Genomic DNA, 19605 nt, shown 5'->3' with positions numbered 1-19605 from the left:
TTGTTTCTTTTATCAAGGTGTTTTTAAATCTTGTCCACTCAACCTCACCACTCTCCACTTCTTCTGCAGGCAGTTGTCCTCTTATACGGTCCTGATAGTTGGTCCTTTTTCCAATCTCTTGTAGTTCCCAACCTTAATCTTAGGTAATTTCCTGGTTGTTATCTGTGGTACATTGTCTTTCAGATCTGCTACTAATAACCAGACTGGGCGAGTTGGCCGTGTGGTCAAGGGCACGCGGCTGTGAGCTTGCATCCGGGAGATAGTGGGTTCGAATCCCACTGTCGCCAGCCCTGAAGATGGTTTTCCATTTCCCATTCTCACACCAGGCAAATGTGGGGCTTTACCTTAAGGCCACGGCTGCTTCCTTCCAGCTCCTAGGCCTTTCCAATCCCGTCGTCGCCGTAAGACCTATCTGTGTCAGTGCAACGTAAAGCAACGAGCAAAAAAACAAAACAAAACTAATTACTGGCGGTCACTATTGAGATTCTCACTTGGAATTACCTTGACATCAGTTCTTTATCTGTAATGACATAGTCGATGACCGTCTTGCTCTTTCCATCCCAGCTGTAACTGATAATCTTGTGACTGACTCTTTTGTTGAACCAATTGTTTTTTAGTACCAAGCAGTTTCTTATGCAGAAGTCTAGGAGATGTTCGCCTTCTGAATTCCTTCTCCCATAGCCATGTGGTCCCGTCACCTTCTCATAGCCATTCCTGTCTGTCCTGAGCTGTGGGTTGAGGTCCCCGATGATGATTGCCCTGTGCCATATTTACTTGCCTGTATTACCCCACCCCACCTTTTTTAACTGAATTTTTACTTAAAAAGTAGAGTAGGATATAGTGTAAAGTGAAAACTTCACATAATGTAGGTTAGGTTGGCATGTAAGCAGAAAAGGGAAAATCTTGCATATTTAAATCTGCACTTAATTTATGCAAAGCATTATATTAACATTTAAACAGTTATATATCAGCACCCTCCTATGCATTCGCACAACTGACTGGTCACATGACTAAACACTGCACTTGTGCCACAGCGTTGTGCAGAGTTCAAGGCTGCGCAGTGTTGGAATGTCTGAAGTCTTGCGACAAAGTGTTGAAATTAGACTACATTGTCAGTATAATCTGATTGAAGCTACTGGCACAGTGATATCCTTTTTCACCAACTTAGTCCATTTTGCTGGACACAAAGCATTCTGGCTAATTTCTACTTGCTTTAAAATCTTTCTCTGCAATACCAAGACCATGCAATTTCATGAGCTTTAAAGTGTCATTTTACAGCATTACTGTTCTCTCTTGCTTCTCTAAGCCACTCCAGAACTTTCATGTTCATATTTTTCCCTTTCTTCACACCATGGAAGGAATTAGATGAGGGTTTTTTTTGTTTTTGCTCCCAGTAACTTGTCTCTGGTTACACGGGTTTACCTTAAGGCCACGGCTGCTTCCTTCCAGCTCCTAGGCCTTTCCTATCCCGTCGTCGCCATAAGACCTATCTGTCAGTGCATACACGGCTGCACTTCGTTTTTATTTTACATTTTGCAGCATGTTCACTGCTCGCACTTCACTATTCTCATTCAGCTTGGCCGTGAAACTTCTCTTGTTCATTTTCATTGTTGCCTCTGTACCGGATACTTTCTAATTGCACACTACACACAGCCGCTCAGGACGTGGAGCTTGGAAACAGGAGGCATTGAGAAATCTAGCTTTGGGGGAGAGTCACCAAGGCCAATGCATAGGTGGTGCAGCAGCCTGGGTTTTACCATTGACTGAAATGTTGTATTTGTATTTCTCCCTTTCCCCCCCCCCCAATTATTTTTCTTTGACAATAGTATTAAATTAAGTGGGGCAGATGTGTGTTATTTAATTTTTTTAGGTGAGCATATGCAGTATTATCTTTTTGGCCTGAAATTCTTATCACATTTTCCCCAGTTATTTCCATGACCTGTTCACAGTTTGGAGGTTAAACGGCTTGTTCATGAAGCCTCGCATTTCGAGTACCACACACATTATGAATGTCTTGAGAAACTCTCAGTTAAATTATCCTGAACAATGTTGGCCAGTGGAGGAATGCCAATATCATCACCAGAAATCTGTAGTGTTCCATTTCCAATTTTCTGTAGTACGTCATTGAATTCCTCTTCTCCTTCCTTGCCAGGTTGTACACACATTTTGGTTGTGAGAAATAGCCTCTCAGTTGACGTTAGAATTATTATTGGAACCACCACAAGGCATCCTTATAGAATAATTGGCGCTGTTTTTAATTCTTAAGGATGGCCACATCTGTCTTGAGGCTGTCTCCAGTCTCTTCGAAATTTGTCGGGGTGGGGAGAAACCATTGACAAATGCTCTAAGCAAAGTCTGCTTAATTACACTGCCATATGAAATTGCCAATGGTGTAACATTTATGTCCTATGTGTGATTGTGATGAACTGAAATGAACGAGTCGGTGTTTATATCCAATATGTTTGTCTGGTGGAACCATACTCAATGTACTACTCAAGTAGTATATTAGGGCTATAGATAGTGAGACTAAGTTAATACATGACAATTGAATTAAAATAGAGATGAATTATAAATGAGGTTTCGAAATTTAACAAACACTTTATAACAGCATCTTCTCTGAAATACCATAGTGAGAGGTGCTTGGTAACATTTTTAAATGCATTAATAATTCATATCTACTCCTGTTAAAAATTGGACACTCAAATAAAAGATGAGGAACAGTTTGTGGCATTTCACAGGTACAGATGTAGGGCTTCTGAATACTGATTCCAAACCTCTTGAAGTACGATCCAAACTTTCCATGTCCTGTCAGAAACTGAGTTATAATATGTTCATGTTGCAATAACCTACTTTGTAGTCTGTCTTCAATATTTGAAAAGAACAACTCCCTTCTTAGCCGGCCGTTTGTGCTGGTGATCCATTGGTTGTTCGACATATCTTGTGTATACTTCCTCAGTTCCTTTAGTACATGAGACATAGGGGACTTTTCATATATCAACAAGGCGTCAGAAGAAGAAGTAGTAGTAGTAGCTGCTTTGGCAAGTTCATCAGCTCTCTCGTTTCCTTCTACTCCGTCATGACCTCGGACCCATTTCATGCAGATATGGTTCCTGTAGCCTAATATGTGTGATCTTATATTAACAGCTACCGGATGAGTTATATTTTTCTTGGATTGGTCTCAAAGCTGCCTGAGAGTCGCTCAATATTTGCGCAGCACAACTGTGTTTTCTAATTCACATAACTGCCTGTTGTATAGTTCACAATTCGGCTTGAAATACTGAACATGAAGGAGATAGTCTAAATTTTTCAGCATGCACCTCACTGTTATTCTTTAGCATTACAAAAGCACATCCTACAAGCCAGCCATCTTTTTCTTTGCTAATCCGGGTTCCATCCGTATAAATATTGTAATGATGATGTGTGTTGCACACTTCTTGCACAAGATTATTGGCAAATTTACTTGGGTGACCTGCTGTCAATGCATTAGCTTGCAGTTCAGGAGTAACCCTTAAGATCCTATCAGGATACAAAACACCTTTTTTTATTAATGTAAGCTCAGCTTTGGCAATGGCTGTTAAATACGGAGGTGGGATTCCCGCCACAACAAGGGCTGCTTCCGTGGATATTGTGCGCTATGCACGAATAATTCTGAGTACAAAACCTCTTTGAATTTGGGCTAGTTTGCCTTGAACCCACTTCCTTTTCAATACATTAAGATAAGCAGATGAACCATACAGTAATAATGGTTCCACTGCTCCATGATACGTTGTCTTTAATAGTTCTGGGTTAAGACCCCATGTCAATCTGGTAGCAATAGTGAAGCCAGACAGCAATTTGCTAGCTTTGGTAGACAGAGCATTGAAATGAGCTCTAAATGTTAGTTTTCTGTCTAAAACAACATCTAAGTATGACATTTGGTCCACCAATTTTATAACTTGTCCATTCATGTGTACTACAGGTGTTTCGGCTTTCTTCCTCCTCGTAATGAACATGCCGCTCGTTTTTTGGGGGTTGAACTCCAATTTCTTATCAAATCCCCAGTTGTAAATTATATTCAGGGCTGTATTAGCTTGAAAAGTCAAATTTGAAATATCATAACTTTTAAGTAAGAGAAGGGCATCATCTGCATAAGCAATTATATGACAGTCAGTAGGTAATTCCAAAGTCAGTAAATCATCATATAGAATTGTCCAGAATCCTAGACTACATGCAGAACCTTGAGGACAGCCTTTTGTGACATTTTTGGTAAATGTAGTACTGCCCATTGTGAGCTGTGCCATTCGATTATTAAAGTAGTTTGTGATTATTATATACAGGTTTCTAGGACAGGATTTTTTCTTCAGTTGATGTAATATTTTTGGCCACTAGGCATTGGCAAACGCTCGTGAAATATCTAGCGAGATCAGCAGAGCGGTCTTCTTTTCTGCCAATACCTCTTCTATCCATTCGACTACCAGTCGTATTGCATCCTCTGTTGACTTCTGTGCTGTGAACCCAAACTGGTTGTCCTTTAAAAGATTGTTACTGCGGAGGTGAAACATAACTCGATCAATTAATAGTTTTTCTAATATTTTTCTTAACACTGGCAATAGACATATAGGCCTATAAGATTTTGCACTAGCCTTGTTTGAAGAATTTGGTTTTGGAATAATTTTCACTGCAACCACCTTCCAACAGTCAGGAAACACACCAGGTTTCAGACACATACTAAATATATTCAGAAACAGTTTTGGGCAACATTTGGATATTTTTTATTATATTGGCTGATATTCCGTCTAATCCTGGGGATTTATCACATTGTTTGTTGATTACACGTCAAACTTCAAGTGTAAAGGGAGAATCATTTATCGTGTCTGGTGCAGTTTTTGTGGAATTTCTGACATATTTCTAAAGTTATTATCATGTGCTTCTTCGGAGAAGAATTTTTTCAAAAGTACCTATGCTGTTTCTTGAATGGTTGTTGTGAACTCACTCGCTGTTTGTAAGGTTGTGATAGTATTATTGAAATTTTCAGGTCTTCGTATCATTTTATATACAATGTTCCAAGGGTTACTGGTCTGTTGTGCAGAGCAGAAAGCTTTCCATTCCTCATTTTTGGTTTGACTTATTTTTATTTTATAATCCAATTTAATTCTATTAAAAGCCTCTTCATATTGTCGACGAAGTATTTCACAAGTAGATCGCTTATATCTCCTGTATGATGCTAAGAACCTCTTTCTCATCTGATCTAGTTCAGAGTTCCACCAGTAATTTTTTGCAGGTTTCTGCAACAGTTTCGGAAGAAGGGCTTCACAGATATTATAGTTTGCGTAAGGTCATTTATCATTATATTAAGTTGCTTGCTCGTAGTCATTTGTAGCACCTGCTCTGCTGTTCTTTCAAGTTTACGAACAGCCATCTGAAAATGAATCCACTGAACATTTTTTGTTCTAAAAATACTTGCAATGGATTGATTAGTACTAACTGTATTTATGTCCGTTTTAATTTTTATACTAATAAGTCTATGGTCAGAAAGACTAGGAGCTTCACTGACTTCCCATTCCACAATGTGTTTTAAAAGTGCAGGTGAACAGACACTAACATCTATAAAACTATTACTATTATTTCGACTGAAAGTTGGAATTCGTCCATCGTTAAGTATTATTAGATTATTGGAGGAGCAAAAGTCGAAAAACTGATTTCCACGATTATCGGTCACAGGACTTCCCCGTACACTATGTTTAGCATTAATATCTCCAATTACTAAGAAAGCCTTGCCTTCAAATCAATACAGAGTTCGTTGAGGTCATTTAAAACTTCACTTAAATCATCCTTGAATTAACAGTAAATATTACATATATAGAAAGTCCTACCATTTAAGTCAACACCTACTACAACTCTGTCAGGGGAACAGTATTGTATCAACTGAAAAACGGACGTTGAAGTGGTTACGATAGCGGCACGCGGTCTATCACCGTTTTGCACATTATTATTGGTAAGAACTGTAGAGTTTAGATCAAATCCAATGACTTTGTTCCCTCTGGTGTTTGGTTCTTGTACACATAGAAGTTTTATAACATGTTTCTGTTTTAAATTTTTAAAGTCTGATTTTTGTATGAGTTCCTGCGTTGGGACAATTGACTTATGTAAGTTTTGCTGATATATATTAATTTCAGCCATAATTGATTTTTGATTTGATAATATTTACGATTCTTTGATAAATGGGACAGTCAGTTGATGTGGCAGGATGATCAGTCTTAAAGATAAAACTTTGGTATATTTACCGTCTTATAGGGTATTGACATATTGCATGCTTTCTGTTTGAAACATTGTTCCGTTGTTAAAGAAACTTTCGTCAATCTTGTTTTAAACTTCAACCATCTTGTTAATACCGTAATATTCACTCCTCTTGGACTATACTCGTAAGATTTTCTTCTCATCTCCCTTGAGTTATTCTTATATTGGGCGTAACCCACCCTGCGGATGGGAATAAACTATATTCTTCGTTCCCCAATTAAGTTTGGTGGAGGTCAAGCCTCACCTCGTCGAATTTGCTTGGTTACACGAGGATTTCTTCTTCTTCATGTCTAGTGTGTGGCATGACTAACTTGTTGATTCACAAAGTCACCATTTTATTAGCTTTACTTTCCTCTAGTTTCCAGATCAGAATTTTTTGTGATATGGCATCAAAGGCTGTTGCAAAATATATTCCAGTACTATCAGTTCAAACTGCATTGTCCAGTAGCTTGTTAATATTCTGAAAGAAAGACAGCATTTGACTCTGCAGGTAAACTTACTTTCCTGTTTAGTAGATGTTTATATTTACCTCGTTTAAAACGATCCCCAAAGAATCGTGAGTCAGTTTCTGAATTTATACGGAGGAAGCCTCCATAAATAATTATAGGAGCATCTAAGAAAAATAAATAAATACATATATATTTTACATCTTTTCAGGCTGTTGTTAACTTGATGCAGTGGTAAAGCTTCTGTGGCTTGGAATCCACATGAATTGGCACATTCTCACTAACCTCTCGAATGCAATATGGACCTCTGTGTGGCTGGAAAGTGTGATCTTGAATTAGGTAAGGAGCGATTAAGTCATGACCATGTCACATCTACTCTAGGAGCTCCAACACATCAAAAGAATGTCTTATAAATCTTTGTCGACTAATAGTGAAGTCCTCTGCATATTCTTGAAGAAAGAAGTCTGTTTAACCTACAGGTTGTATCCCCTGTTTTTGCAAATATAGTGTTCTTTAGTACATTCAGTGTAGTGTCTGCAGACAGACCAATTTCAAATTTTATTTTGAGGCTATGTCACTTCCTATAGCATATTCATCTGTTTTTATAAAGGCGCTGACCATTGTGAAAAGAATTGATGGTGGGTTTCTAGTAATTATGTTTATCGGGGATAGACATGGACTTTGAGGAAGAAGGTTGTTTGATAGGACAGTTCGGGGGCAATGTGAATCCCTTTTAGGGAATGGATTGGTACCCTCTTGATTGGTGCATTCGCTTCGGACTACATTCCACGGCTATACCACCTCAGTCTGTACAGTTATGGAATATTCTATTTTCTCCAGTCCTGCCATCTTTCTGATATCATCAGTTTTGACAGGAGTACTTTTAACAGTTAAGTGTTAATAGATACAATCTCTTTCTGTGCCCACCCGGTGGCCATGATTGTTAAGGCTTTAAGTCCCTAGTGTCTGACACCGTGGTTAACTGGTTCGAGTCCTGTTGGTAGGAAAAACTGTCTTTATCAGAATGTCGGGATAGGAGAGGTGGTTGTGGTAGTATACAATTTCTAATCATAAGATTGCATACCAAAAGCTTGGATTCAGTTCCAAACCTCTCCGCAGTGTTCATATGGTGTGAGGTCATATGGCACTATTGGTATCGATTCGTCCGTTGGATGGGGACGTAACACTTCAGCGGACCCCTTGGTTTTATTCATCATGAATAGGCTATGTGCCAACAACAGGTTTCATCCTCTTTCTACCTCATTATCATCACACACCCATGAGTGTCAAATGGGAAGACCTGCACCAGGCGAGTCGAACATGTCATCGGACACTCCTGCCTCTAAAGCCATATGCTAAATAAGTAAATCACATTCTGTATGCCTATACTTCAAGTAACCTTGTCCTTCTTGAAAAACCAGGGGAAGTGCAAAAGATATTATGGTCTTCAGTACTTGTCATTGTGTTTCGGAGCAAGCTAATACAACCAGCATTGAGGCTCTCATAATAAGACAACAGCTTCAATGGACAGGTCATATAATTTGCATGCCTGAGTCACAGCTCCCAAAACAAATCAGTTGAGGGTCGAACAGAGACAACAGGGTGGGCGACAAAATCTCTAGGAAGATGTTCTGAAGGCGGATCTAAAGAAATGTCAAATTGACCCTGAAAATTGGGAGTTCGTGGCATCAACTCGTTCAGAATAGCATTGCCTCATCCACCAAGGACATCAATCCTTTAAACTACAGTGGAGGAATCTTCTGGCCGACAAACACAATGCTATTAAAGAGCGTATGAATAGCAGAAGTATCAACCCTCAAGGACCAATGGCTGGCCAAGACACCGTGTGCCAACATTGTGAAAGAGTCTGTGCTTCCAGAATTGGATTATACGGCCATCAAAGAACTCATGTGATTTGAACTTTGCCTTTGGAAAACAATCATACTTGTTAACGAGTGATAGCTGTAATAAATATTATCTACTAATACCTTATGTTCTATTGTTGTCTGCCATCCTGTTGTATTATCCACATGTGTGGCAGGTTCATGTGGCAGTAGAAGTTATTCAGAATTAGCCCTTCATTGCCAGCTTTCCCTTCTCACTTGTACCATTATATACAGAGAAGTAATTCACAACACTTCCATGAAAGTCTGCTTTCTTGACAGGGAGAGTGACAAATTTAAAATAAGTCATATGACTGATAAAAGAAGGGGAATATATCAGTTTAAAAAATCAAGAGTAATGAAGGTCAGGTGAAGAAATACCACATAGAAGTTTGAGTTAAAGGGGAAGGGAGAAAACAATATTTTTCACACCACTATTCCTTTGCCTTCCTCTTGATCTGATACCCAGGATTTCTTCAGACCATGCCCTTGTGATTGGTGCATTTGCCTCTGACCACATTACATGGCTGTACCACCTCTGCAGATGCAGATATCTTACTTTCTCCATTTCTGCCATCTTTCTGATATTGTTTCTTCTCTCCATAAAAGGAATTCATATTGCCCTCTTAACTCCCATCCAACTACTCACTCCTCTTCCTTCTTCCTCAAAGCCCATGTCTATGCCCGATATATTATCGTTAGGCAGATTACGGTCTGTATTAGTCTTTAGCTTTAACTGATCTGGCATCCTCCTGGCTTACTATTTGTGAATTTCCCTGCTCTTTCTACAACTAGCCTCAACTCTTTACAGACTTCTTACACGTCCATCTGATCGATATCCGCTTCCAGATGTTTGAAGTATTCCACTTGCTTCAGTTGACTCCTCCTCCAAAGCTGCTTGGCAAATGACTGACCTTTCATGCAGTTCTTTTGTATCTGCCACAAGGACTACATTATCTGCAAAAAAAAAAAAAAAAAAAAAAACCTCCCAGCTAATAACCCCAAATCCTAATTGTTCTGTCTCGCCAACAGGAGAAGAAAACACTGTTCTTAAACCTTCATATATTTTTCCCACCAACCTTGCCATCTTCTGTTACTCCATTTCCTCAAGCACTCGTATATTGGCTCTATTGGCACAGTGTCATACACCTTCAGATCTATAGTTTCCTGTGTCTTGTATTCTTTCTCTTGTAACTGTCTTATAATAGAAATTGTGTCCACTGATCCCTTTCCCTTCATAAATCTGAACTGCAATTCATATATTGTCACCTGATTTCTCAGTGTCTCATCTAATACTCTTTTCAACAGTTTCACAAAGTGTTCCATTGACTTGATTTCTCTGTAAATTTTACATTCGAGAGCATCACCTTCGTTCTTACAAATGGGTATCATGCTTCTGTTTGGGATTTTTCTTCCAGTGCCTTTCCAGCCTAAATATATAACCTTGTTCTTTTTATTTTTTGAACTTTGTTGGCTGAAGATGTCTTCCAATGGGGACAAAACATGTACCATGATTTAATGTTATTCTGAAAGGAATAAATTTAATTTGTGTTGTAAAGGTGGAATTCTCTTAAAAGTATCATAACATTGCTGATCATTTCAGTTTTCACAGCTGAAGATCCTGAAGCTTTACCACACTTCTTGCTGTGGCTTTGTAATACCTTCATATATTCATCCGTTTCATCTTTGAATTGTTCTTTCACTTGCTCTGCACAGACGACATTATTCCAAATACTTTGCCGTTTGTCTAATAATTTATCACTTTCCATCACTTCAAGTACTTCCTTCTTCCATTCTTCACTCAAGGTAATCTCTATTCTATTTCTTCCTTTATTTTCTGCACAGTGGTGTAACTTTTAGCCTTCAACTAGTTCACTCGTACTGTTTCCTGCCCTTTTTGCCTCCTGGGTGCATAGTATATCTAATTTCCTTCTCATTACCTCCACTATTTCCATTCCTGTATCTGTCATTGATCCCACATTCCGTGTGGCAATTGGCCTGATTATAAGGCTACTTTTATAAACATTAAACTGTAGTAATGGTTTTCTGTGGTTTCCCATTTTAACACCAGGCAAATGCTGGGGCTGTACCTTAAGGCCACAGCCACTTCCTTCTTACTCCCAGACCATTCCTATCTCATTTTCGCCATGAGACCTATCTCTGTCGGTGCGACGTAAAACAAATTGTTAAAAAAAAATTTACTAATAAATTCGGTCGTAAATGCACAGCCTAACATTTAAAGACTCATTTTTGTGAAGGTCTGTTTGTACCATTCCCAAATGTACTGGTTTGTGTGTCACTACATACATCACACCTGAGCTTAAAGCCATGAATAAACAAAAGTTAATCGACCTTTCTTTTTTTCCAATGCTTGTGATGTTATTGCTTGGGTTGGTGTCAGTGTCAATGCATTCAGTTTTGGTCACTTTCCCAGTCATGGCAGATCATGTGAAAAGGGGAGTGTACATGTCACTTCAGTTAAAATAAAGGAGAGAGAGGTTATGGTGTAAACTTCAAATTCCATGTTTGTACACAAGGCAAAACTTATTAATAATGTACTGGCTGAGAAGAAGTTTGGTGATTCGAAGTATAACATACGGGGTTGGCGGGGAGACAAATAGTAATACTGGAACCTCCAGAGAAGCATTCAGAGGATCAAAGACACAAAAATTTAAGAAAATTGATAGCCATTCTGCTGGATTCATGTAGGAGAAAGAAACCCACGGTTATCCAATAAGCTCCAAAGTTATTAGAACTGTGATAGTACATATATCACACCCCCGAATTATATGTAGAAGTTAGAGATATTATTGTCAGTATTCGATTTATTATTATTATTATTATCGGTATTTCATTTGTATGTGTCATTTATATTTATAAGCTGGAAAATATCCACATATGTAGGTATGAGTAATTTGTTTTGCACGAGTGGGAAAACATTGCTTTAATAACTCAGGTAATTTGAATGAGTCATATGGCTACCCCAGTGTTTGTTGTGATGTACTTGTGTCGGGAAATTCATGAGTCATGTATATATCCCAGCCTGATGAGATGAGCTTGTTGTTGTACCAGGGAAATTTGATGATTCATGTAAAACTCCCGAGTGTTTGTTTATAACTTGGGAGAAAGAAGAGGTTTACTCATGATTGGTGGGCAAGCACCAATCCAGAAGTATCATCTGAGAGGAGGGGGATGTTGATGTCTATAAAGGTTGATCATACGGCGGCAACCGGGAACATTGTAGAGAGACATTGTAAGGGTGATTGTAGAGGTGATTGTAAAGGAACGAGAAGGAAGATAACTACAACTGAGGCACTGTACGGGAAGGAAGTGGTGCTGATACACGGTACTGGAGTGACACGGCTGCAATGGACTGGACTTCAAACGTTCGTGGAGCGTAGTCTAGTTATGTTCGTGGAAAGTGGCTGATTGTGGAGAGTGCTTGCGCATTAAGTATTGTAGCACTTGTGGCGGCCTAGCATTATATGTTGGTGAAAGCTATCTCAGACTTTCCATAAATTAATATGTTGAGGATCGACAGACGTGTGTATATATCTTTACAACAAGTGTTAAAATATGTGAACACAGTAGTACAAGGTACAGTATCTGTGTGATGTGATAACTGCCGATTATGAGAATCGGTAAGTCGAATTGATATAGAGACAGTGAAGGGTATTTGACTTCATACATGTACATTGTTCATCGGACTATTTACAAATGGTAACTAAGTTCTCACTTTCGTTTTCCCACGGTTTTCATTATTGTTGTTGTTGTAAATATGGAGTCTTCCAGCAATATTTTATGTGTGTATTATATGTATAATGTTGTATGTTGATGAGGTGCTCATGCACGGAATTTGTTCAGAATATAGTTAGCTATTTTAGAATCAGTGTTATTGATGAACCTAGGTGCAGTTCCTACCTAATTAGTCGTTTTCAGGAGGTTAGGTAACGCCTGCAGCAGATGTACCAGTACGCAGCATTATGTACACGCCCTGGGATATAAAGTTTATCATGCTCTTATCTAAATTCGAGGGATCCACTCCGGTGAACTCTGGCGCCCATACTACGGACATTTCGGTTAATTATGCTTATTAATTTTATTAAGTTTTTGAGTAATTTTATTTATATATTTTTATTTATGATTTTATTTATTAGTATTCATCAATTAGTTACAGAACGAAGGCATTGGAAGTGGCACCTCCAGTAGGTAAAATAAGTAAATATACTCCTAGTTTTCAGAGCATATTAGTTTGCAGTTATAGTTTTAACTGATCATTTTTCATTATGTGTACGGAAGTGTTTGACATGATAAATTGATGCAAAATTATATGTGCATGATATTTTTCCTTCTTAAAAAAACAATGGTAATATTTATTTACAGTAAAACCTCGTTAAGACATTTCTGCAGGTGACAGCAGAAAAAGAATGTAGTAGAAGACTTTTATTTCGGAGCAGTGGGTTATTAGACATTTTCATGTCACACTCCTTGACACTGTATTGGAGGGTACACTTGACCATGTGCGACTGGCAGAATGACTTTGGCCGCCATTTTGAGTACACTTCGACAGACTGGAATGATAGAGTCGAAACTTGAAGGTGCGAGTTCAGAGTTTGCGACCTCTGCATGCTTCAAGATGCGGACGCCTGTACATTTTCTGACAGATGTTAATTTTGTCTTCATTAGTAAGGAATTTCACAACTTTTTCCGTATCCATAACCAGGCTATCGCAAGACAAATATGCACCATGCTAGTCAGTTTCACGTGATTATGTTCCTAATCCAGATACAGGCCACCGTATTGCTACACTTCACTGTACCACTCAACACATAGTAAATTTCTAATGCGAAATACAAGCACAAATAGGCTCACTATGTTATTCAGCAATCTCGCTGCTGACCGGCAAGCAAAACTGAACGTTCCTGAGGCTAAAGGCTTGCTCCACGAAGGTGTAAGTTATCCTGTGGGGTTCAGGAATTCCAAGGTCTTTTCCCGTGATCACGTAACTGGCAGGGGCTCTTATCCAAGTTGGAAATAAAGTTTCTTCTACAAGGGATGACAAATAACATTTTCAGGGCTAGGAAAAATGTGATTGTAATAAGCGGTAATAGCGAAAATTTGTGACGCAGTAAGCAAGCTATTTTTATATACTGTAGATTCAATACGATGAGAATCAGGACTTCGAATTTACAATGTGTTAAGCGGGAAAACTTGTTAATGGGGAACGCACTAATGAGGTTTCACTTTTTTATTTATTTATTTACATTTTATGGCCTTCATTGGACCACTTTAGCCCATTTTATAAAAAGGGTAAATTAACGTAGTCATATTGCAGTCAAGTGTAGTACATAATTAGTCCCTACTAACACATTTGTTATTTCAGCAAACAAGTAACGAATGTTGGGTGTTCACAAATTAAAAAAAAAAAAAGTGTGCAGTGGGACTCTTGACAGGGTGAGTTGACCACCAGTGTTAGATAGAATTGTTTCTTCTTGGCAAGAAGTGGCTAGTTGTGAGAAAATTGCTACATAGTTGACTTTATCTTATGTGACCGTCCATTGACTCTGCAACAGCATATGCTCAGGATTGTCAATCTAGTGGTTGCAAATAGGATGTGTCTGCAGAACATTGACCGCCCTCACATTATGAGCATTTCCAGGGAACCTTCCCCGAAGACATTGTGCTTTACGGTTTCTGGGCCTAAGCCATATTGAATGTGGGGCATGATGGTTGGGTGCCTGCACAACTCCCATCAGCTACCCTGAATTTAGGACGAGCTGACCCTCATAAGTTAACATGGGATGCAATTCTGCAAGATGTGATCAAGGGTCTTATTGACTCCATACCACACAGTATCGAACAATGTATTGCAGTTTGGGGTGGGCGTATTGACCCTGTGTCCACGCGTGCTCATGGAGGCACCTGAACGTGCTATTGCAACATTGCTTTGCTTCTGTACAGTGTGCACAGTTGGAGTGTTATAAGCACACCCCTTCATTTTTCCCTAATGTATTAATGTTGAGACATCGGGGTTCTTTGTTTGGCATCTCTGAAAATAGTAAAATTCGTGAGTGGGACGTAAAACCAATTACATTATTATTGTCTGTTGTTTCATGAGAATTGTTAACATTAGTCTGTTTTAATTACTATTTGGATATTTCAGATATATTACAACATTGCATTTATTTCCCTTAATACAAGGCAGGAATAGTTACATGCCCTGGTATTAAATTTTATTTAGACATTCTCTTTGTATATTATCTTTTATATTGAACTGTGCAATTTTGTTGTTTGAAACCATCACAATAATCCTCAACACCAGAGGCCTATGAACACTTTTGGCCCAATAATACGGTCATCTTCATCAGCTGAAAGGTTAGTCACAGCTGTCTTCAGTTTTTTTATGTTTTTCATTTTGTTCTGAGGGTCTAATTTACTTGCAGTTTATCTGCTCTCGATAACCTATATGTGAGAAAAGTATGCATGGTTTTTGACCTTTAATATTTGACTCTACCTTTTCTATTAAGAACCATGTGATTATCCCTACAGGGAAGTCATTCTGTTATAATTGCTGAATCGTGAACTATTCTAGCTGCCAGTATGACTTATTAATCATACCACAGAAGTCTGGTCATTATTATTATTATTAACTTACACTTTTTCTTTGAAGGTTGTACTGCTTGTTTCGTCTTATCTGCCCAGTATTTCTTCATTAATTCTGATCGCAGTGTTCTTAATTCGCCTGAAATCTCTACAGGCCTTCTGTGCATCATTTCAGTTGAAAATTTGTGATTCTTAGAAGAGTGGTAATTTTATTCTTTTTCTCTGCATCTGGTCATAATTACTGCATAATATCCTAAAAGTCTGCCTGCTGTCATTTCTTGATGGATACAGTACTTTTGCATCCATCTCTTCTTGGCACAGGCCAGAGTAAAGTGTAGCTTCCACCGAAGTCCCAGTCAACATCCATGGCTGTGACAATATGGAAGCTGCTGGGGTGTGAGTAGTGCTGAGTAATGACATTCAGAGCACGACTGGTGCGTCTGAGTGTTACGAAAGGTGCTGCTCATAGGGTCAGTCGTGCTGCAATAGTACTTTCTGACCCAGTGAGGAAAGCAATGGCAAACTACCTCACTCCTCATCTTGCCTAGTAAGCCTCATTTTGGTGCTGTCATTGGTTTTTGGGGTTTCCTTATAACCGCATAACCTTTAGTGGTGCTATTTGAGGATCCAACCAGCCTCTGGGCTGATGACCTAACAGACAGACAGATCCTAAAAGTCTCCTAATAAACACTTATGTTAAAAGCAAAAGGGATTTATCTAATTTCAGCAGTATTCTTGACGATTTAAAAAAAAATGCATAAATTATTCTTGGTTTTCTTTACAGATATAATTATTCCCGTGATGATGAAGAGATTTATAAAGAGTTCTTGGAAATTGCCAATGAGTTAATTCCACATATAATGAAAGTTGTAAGTTCGGGTATTAGTGCCAGATCAATTTTGAAAGACCCGGAATGTTTTGCTCATTTGCTACGATTTTATGATGGCATTTGTCAATGGGAAGAAGGCAGTCTTACTCCTGTTCTCCACATTGGTTGGGCTAAACCACTTGTGAACACTATATCTAAGTTTGATGCTGATGTCAGAGCACAAGTCATTATCATTTGTCGAGAAGAAGACAGGACAAGTGATGAAAACTGTAATCTGAAAGAAAATACTGAAGCAGAAGCAGACAAAAATGTTAAAGAAGAAAGTAAAAACTCTGCAGAAGCAAAGCTGACTGACAAGAACTGTACAAATAATAATCAGTCAAATCGTGCAGATGATTCCAAGTACCTGAGCCATGATTATTTAAACAATAACAACAATTATTGTGAAGTCCGTGAGAGTGGCAATCTAGCCTGTGGCAATAGTGAGAGAGAAATAATGCGAAGCTTAGCATCGCATGTTATTCAAGACGAAGCCAAAGATACTGGTAAAGAAGAAGATTCATCACTACATCCAAAAATAGCTGCTCTTGCTGCTGCATGTGCAGAGAAAATTTTAAATCCAGAATATCTTCTGCAAGGGGATGGTGAACCATTCGTAGGTAATAACCTTGCTGACACCCCAGTGATCTCAAGTGCTGCTTCGAATGGCACTCACATTCCCAGTACTTCCAAGGATGTTCCTCTGAAGACAGAGGTGAAGGAAGAACTGGATTTGGCAGCGACGTGCAGGCCACGTCTCGTATTACATAGTCAGAAAATGAAGGGTCTAAAGGACCTGTTGTTAGCAGAAAAGTTGAATACGCATGCCATTTCTCTTCAGTTGACAGCACAATCTCAAGTCCAGGTAAGTAAGAAAGGAAGATCAAGCCAAGAGCTGGATCTACCAGTGGGTATAAGGGCGAAACGTACTCGCAGAGAATAGGTGAAAATAGGGTTAGTAAGACTTTACAGGAAGAATGGAGATCTGAATTGGAGATTGATAATCCATTTATCCAAAGATAACTGAAAGATGAAAAGGAGAGAATTAGTCTTGCCTAAAATACCAGTACAGTATACAACTTCCCTGTAACTCACTCTTCCTCAGAAAGTCCTAACACTTATTTTTATTGCAGATAAAAATTGTTTATTCTATAGTTAAGAGAAATGCTAAACAAGTACAAATCTGATTTTTTAAAATAATTCTTCTGAAAGAAGTGTTTATGTACTATATTTTGTTAAAATTATAACATTGAAATGTAAGCTTAGTCTCTTCGTACGTAATATATATATATATGTGTGTGTACATTTTATGGAATACCTTACACAAGCATTCATTATAGCACTTTCTATAGGAGATGGAAATCTTTCATGTCAAAAAGATTTCTCATTATTCTAATAGTTGAAGTCCTATTGAGAGATTCATGTCTCGTGTCAGATTTATGTTAATATGTTAGCTAATGTATTATATTTGAACAGAAATAAGCTATGTTCTCTTTACATTTGACATATAAGAATGTACAGTAATCATTTTTGTGCTAGCCAGTATTACATTTTGGGGAAGAGTTTAAAATAATGTGTTAGGCAGTGTTTGGAAAAAAAAAATGTTGATGAATAATAATGTTGGTTTCAGTATTTCAATGAATTTGTTACTAGAACTATATTTGTTTATAGGAAATGTATATTCCTAATTACTATAATTATATTAATAACATTAATATTTGGGCATTATGAATTTGTCCAGTTTTAAGTCACCAGTGAATTAAGAGATGATACTCGTTTCAGGATGTTTTAGCTCATTTATTATACAGTTCTAGCTTTTTTATTGACATATTCATTTATTTTAAAGCTGTGGTGAACGCTTCATGAAATGATTCAAGTGGTTGTACATGCGTCAATACTATGTGGAGGAGGAGCTTGTGCTTCCCAATCTGGAAAGAATTGTCCTTCTTCAAGTGGTGCAATTTATATTTTTGATACTTGTAAATGCAATTGATTAATTTTTAACTATTTTAGCTAGATATTATGTGGAAACTTCTGTCAAAAATGCAAAACTATCAATTTGTTAATATTTGCAATTAAATTGTATAGTTAATAAAACAAGGCATTGATCTAATTGTTCTTTGGCTGCATCATGGTAAAGTTTAGAAGGTCCAGGTCTCATACAGCGTTGTACAGAGGAAGCCGTTACTACAATTGTAAATAAAGTGTCAAGAATTATAAATGTTTATCGTGCTGAAGTTATATTGTCAAAACATTCAAGTCTTAACCTTTAAGTGCATGATTTTAACTCTTTAATTTTGACATATAAAATTACTTTGACTCCGTGGAAGTTTTATAACATTCCATATTGGTATTTTCAGGAGCAAAGAAGTTTTTTTCATGGCACTGAATCTTCCACTGGAACCCTCTATCTCACTTCGTTTTGTTACATCTCGATCTTAGACTTCCAAAGCAAGTGCCTTGAAGTCTATAATTGAGACGTCGCAAAATTAGAAATGAGAAATAGGATTCCAGTGGAAGCTCGGTGCCATCAATCATAGCCAGCCTCCATTATGTTGCAGAACTTACTCCTAACCTAGCTGTCGCACAACCTTTTCTACCAGGACTAAATAAATGCAGAAACCCTCAAATATTTTGAATCTTTGTTGCCGGGCTGAGTGGCTCAGGCAGTTGAGGCGCTGGCCTTCTGACCCAAACTTGGTAGGTTCGATCCTGGCTCAATCCAGTGGTATTTTAAGGTGCTCAAGTGCGTCTGCCTCATGTTAGTAGACTTACTGGTACGTAAAAGAACTCTTGCAAGAAAGGGCTAATCTTTTCGTTGTATTAGCCAGTTCTTTTTTTTATTTTTTTATGTATATTGTACACCCACTGGTAAAGAATTGAGAGTTGCACATCTCCCTCAAACTGTTAGTGGGAACTGCTATAATTTGTTGTCCCACTGTTGTTCACCGGAAGTATTAGGAGCCATAAATTTTCCTTTTAGTGAGGACAGAGTTGAATTGAAAATGCCTTGACTTACAGGAGATGATCTCTGCAATTGCTGAGCATTATACTTTGGTCCTGTCAATAAACTAATACTTAATTTTAAGACCACTGCTTATTACCTCCCTGGCTTATTGTTTGGAGACTGACATTGGGTGACCATAAATTTGCTACAGAAACACTTCTGTAGTTGATTACCATAAATTGGCAGTCATCAGCCATAAAGAACCTGATATTGCCATGGAATGATGCAAAAAAGAACAATTATGATCTCTGCAAATATGCTTTTATTGTTATTCTTTTATGCCCTCAGTTTACTGCAGTTTTTGTGTTTTATGACTGTACTAAATGTACAACATTCCAGTTTGCTTCTTGTCATTCCACAATCTGATGTTGATACTGGATACATATTCAAGACTTTCTGGTTATCATTTTGTAAGAGCCAGTCTTCTTGCAATTTTCTTGTTCTTAGGTGTTCGTAAACAATAATTCATGAAATACGATGAAAATGGATTACTAATTATTTCTCAGTTTAACTGTGTAATTT

At 38.0% G+C, this 19605-nt stretch overlaps 1 protein-coding gene across 1 annotated transcript in view; it reads left to right on the top strand.

Annotated features, from left to right (window-relative positions):
- Positions 1-19348, top strand: part of Mnn1 (menin 1) — a 61825-nt gene extending 42477 nt beyond the window's left edge. The window contains exon 5 of the mRNA XM_067153971.2: positions 15993-19348. Within this exon, the coding sequence (XP_067010072.1) occupies positions 15993-17019 (1027 nt within the window). The 3' untranslated portion in view covers positions 17020-19348. The remainder of the gene's footprint in view (positions 1-15992) is intronic.
- Positions 19349-19605: the final 257 nt, after the last annotated feature.

This window comes from Anabrus simplex, chromosome 9, assembly GCF_040414725.1.
Source record: "Anabrus simplex isolate iqAnaSimp1 chromosome 9, ASM4041472v1, whole genome shotgun sequence".
Lineage (NCBI taxonomy): Eukaryota > Metazoa > Arthropoda > Insecta > Orthoptera > Tettigoniidae > Anabrus > Anabrus simplex.
The sequence above is the reverse complement of the archived record's forward strand: the minus strand, read 5'-3'. Positions and strand labels throughout refer to the sequence as shown.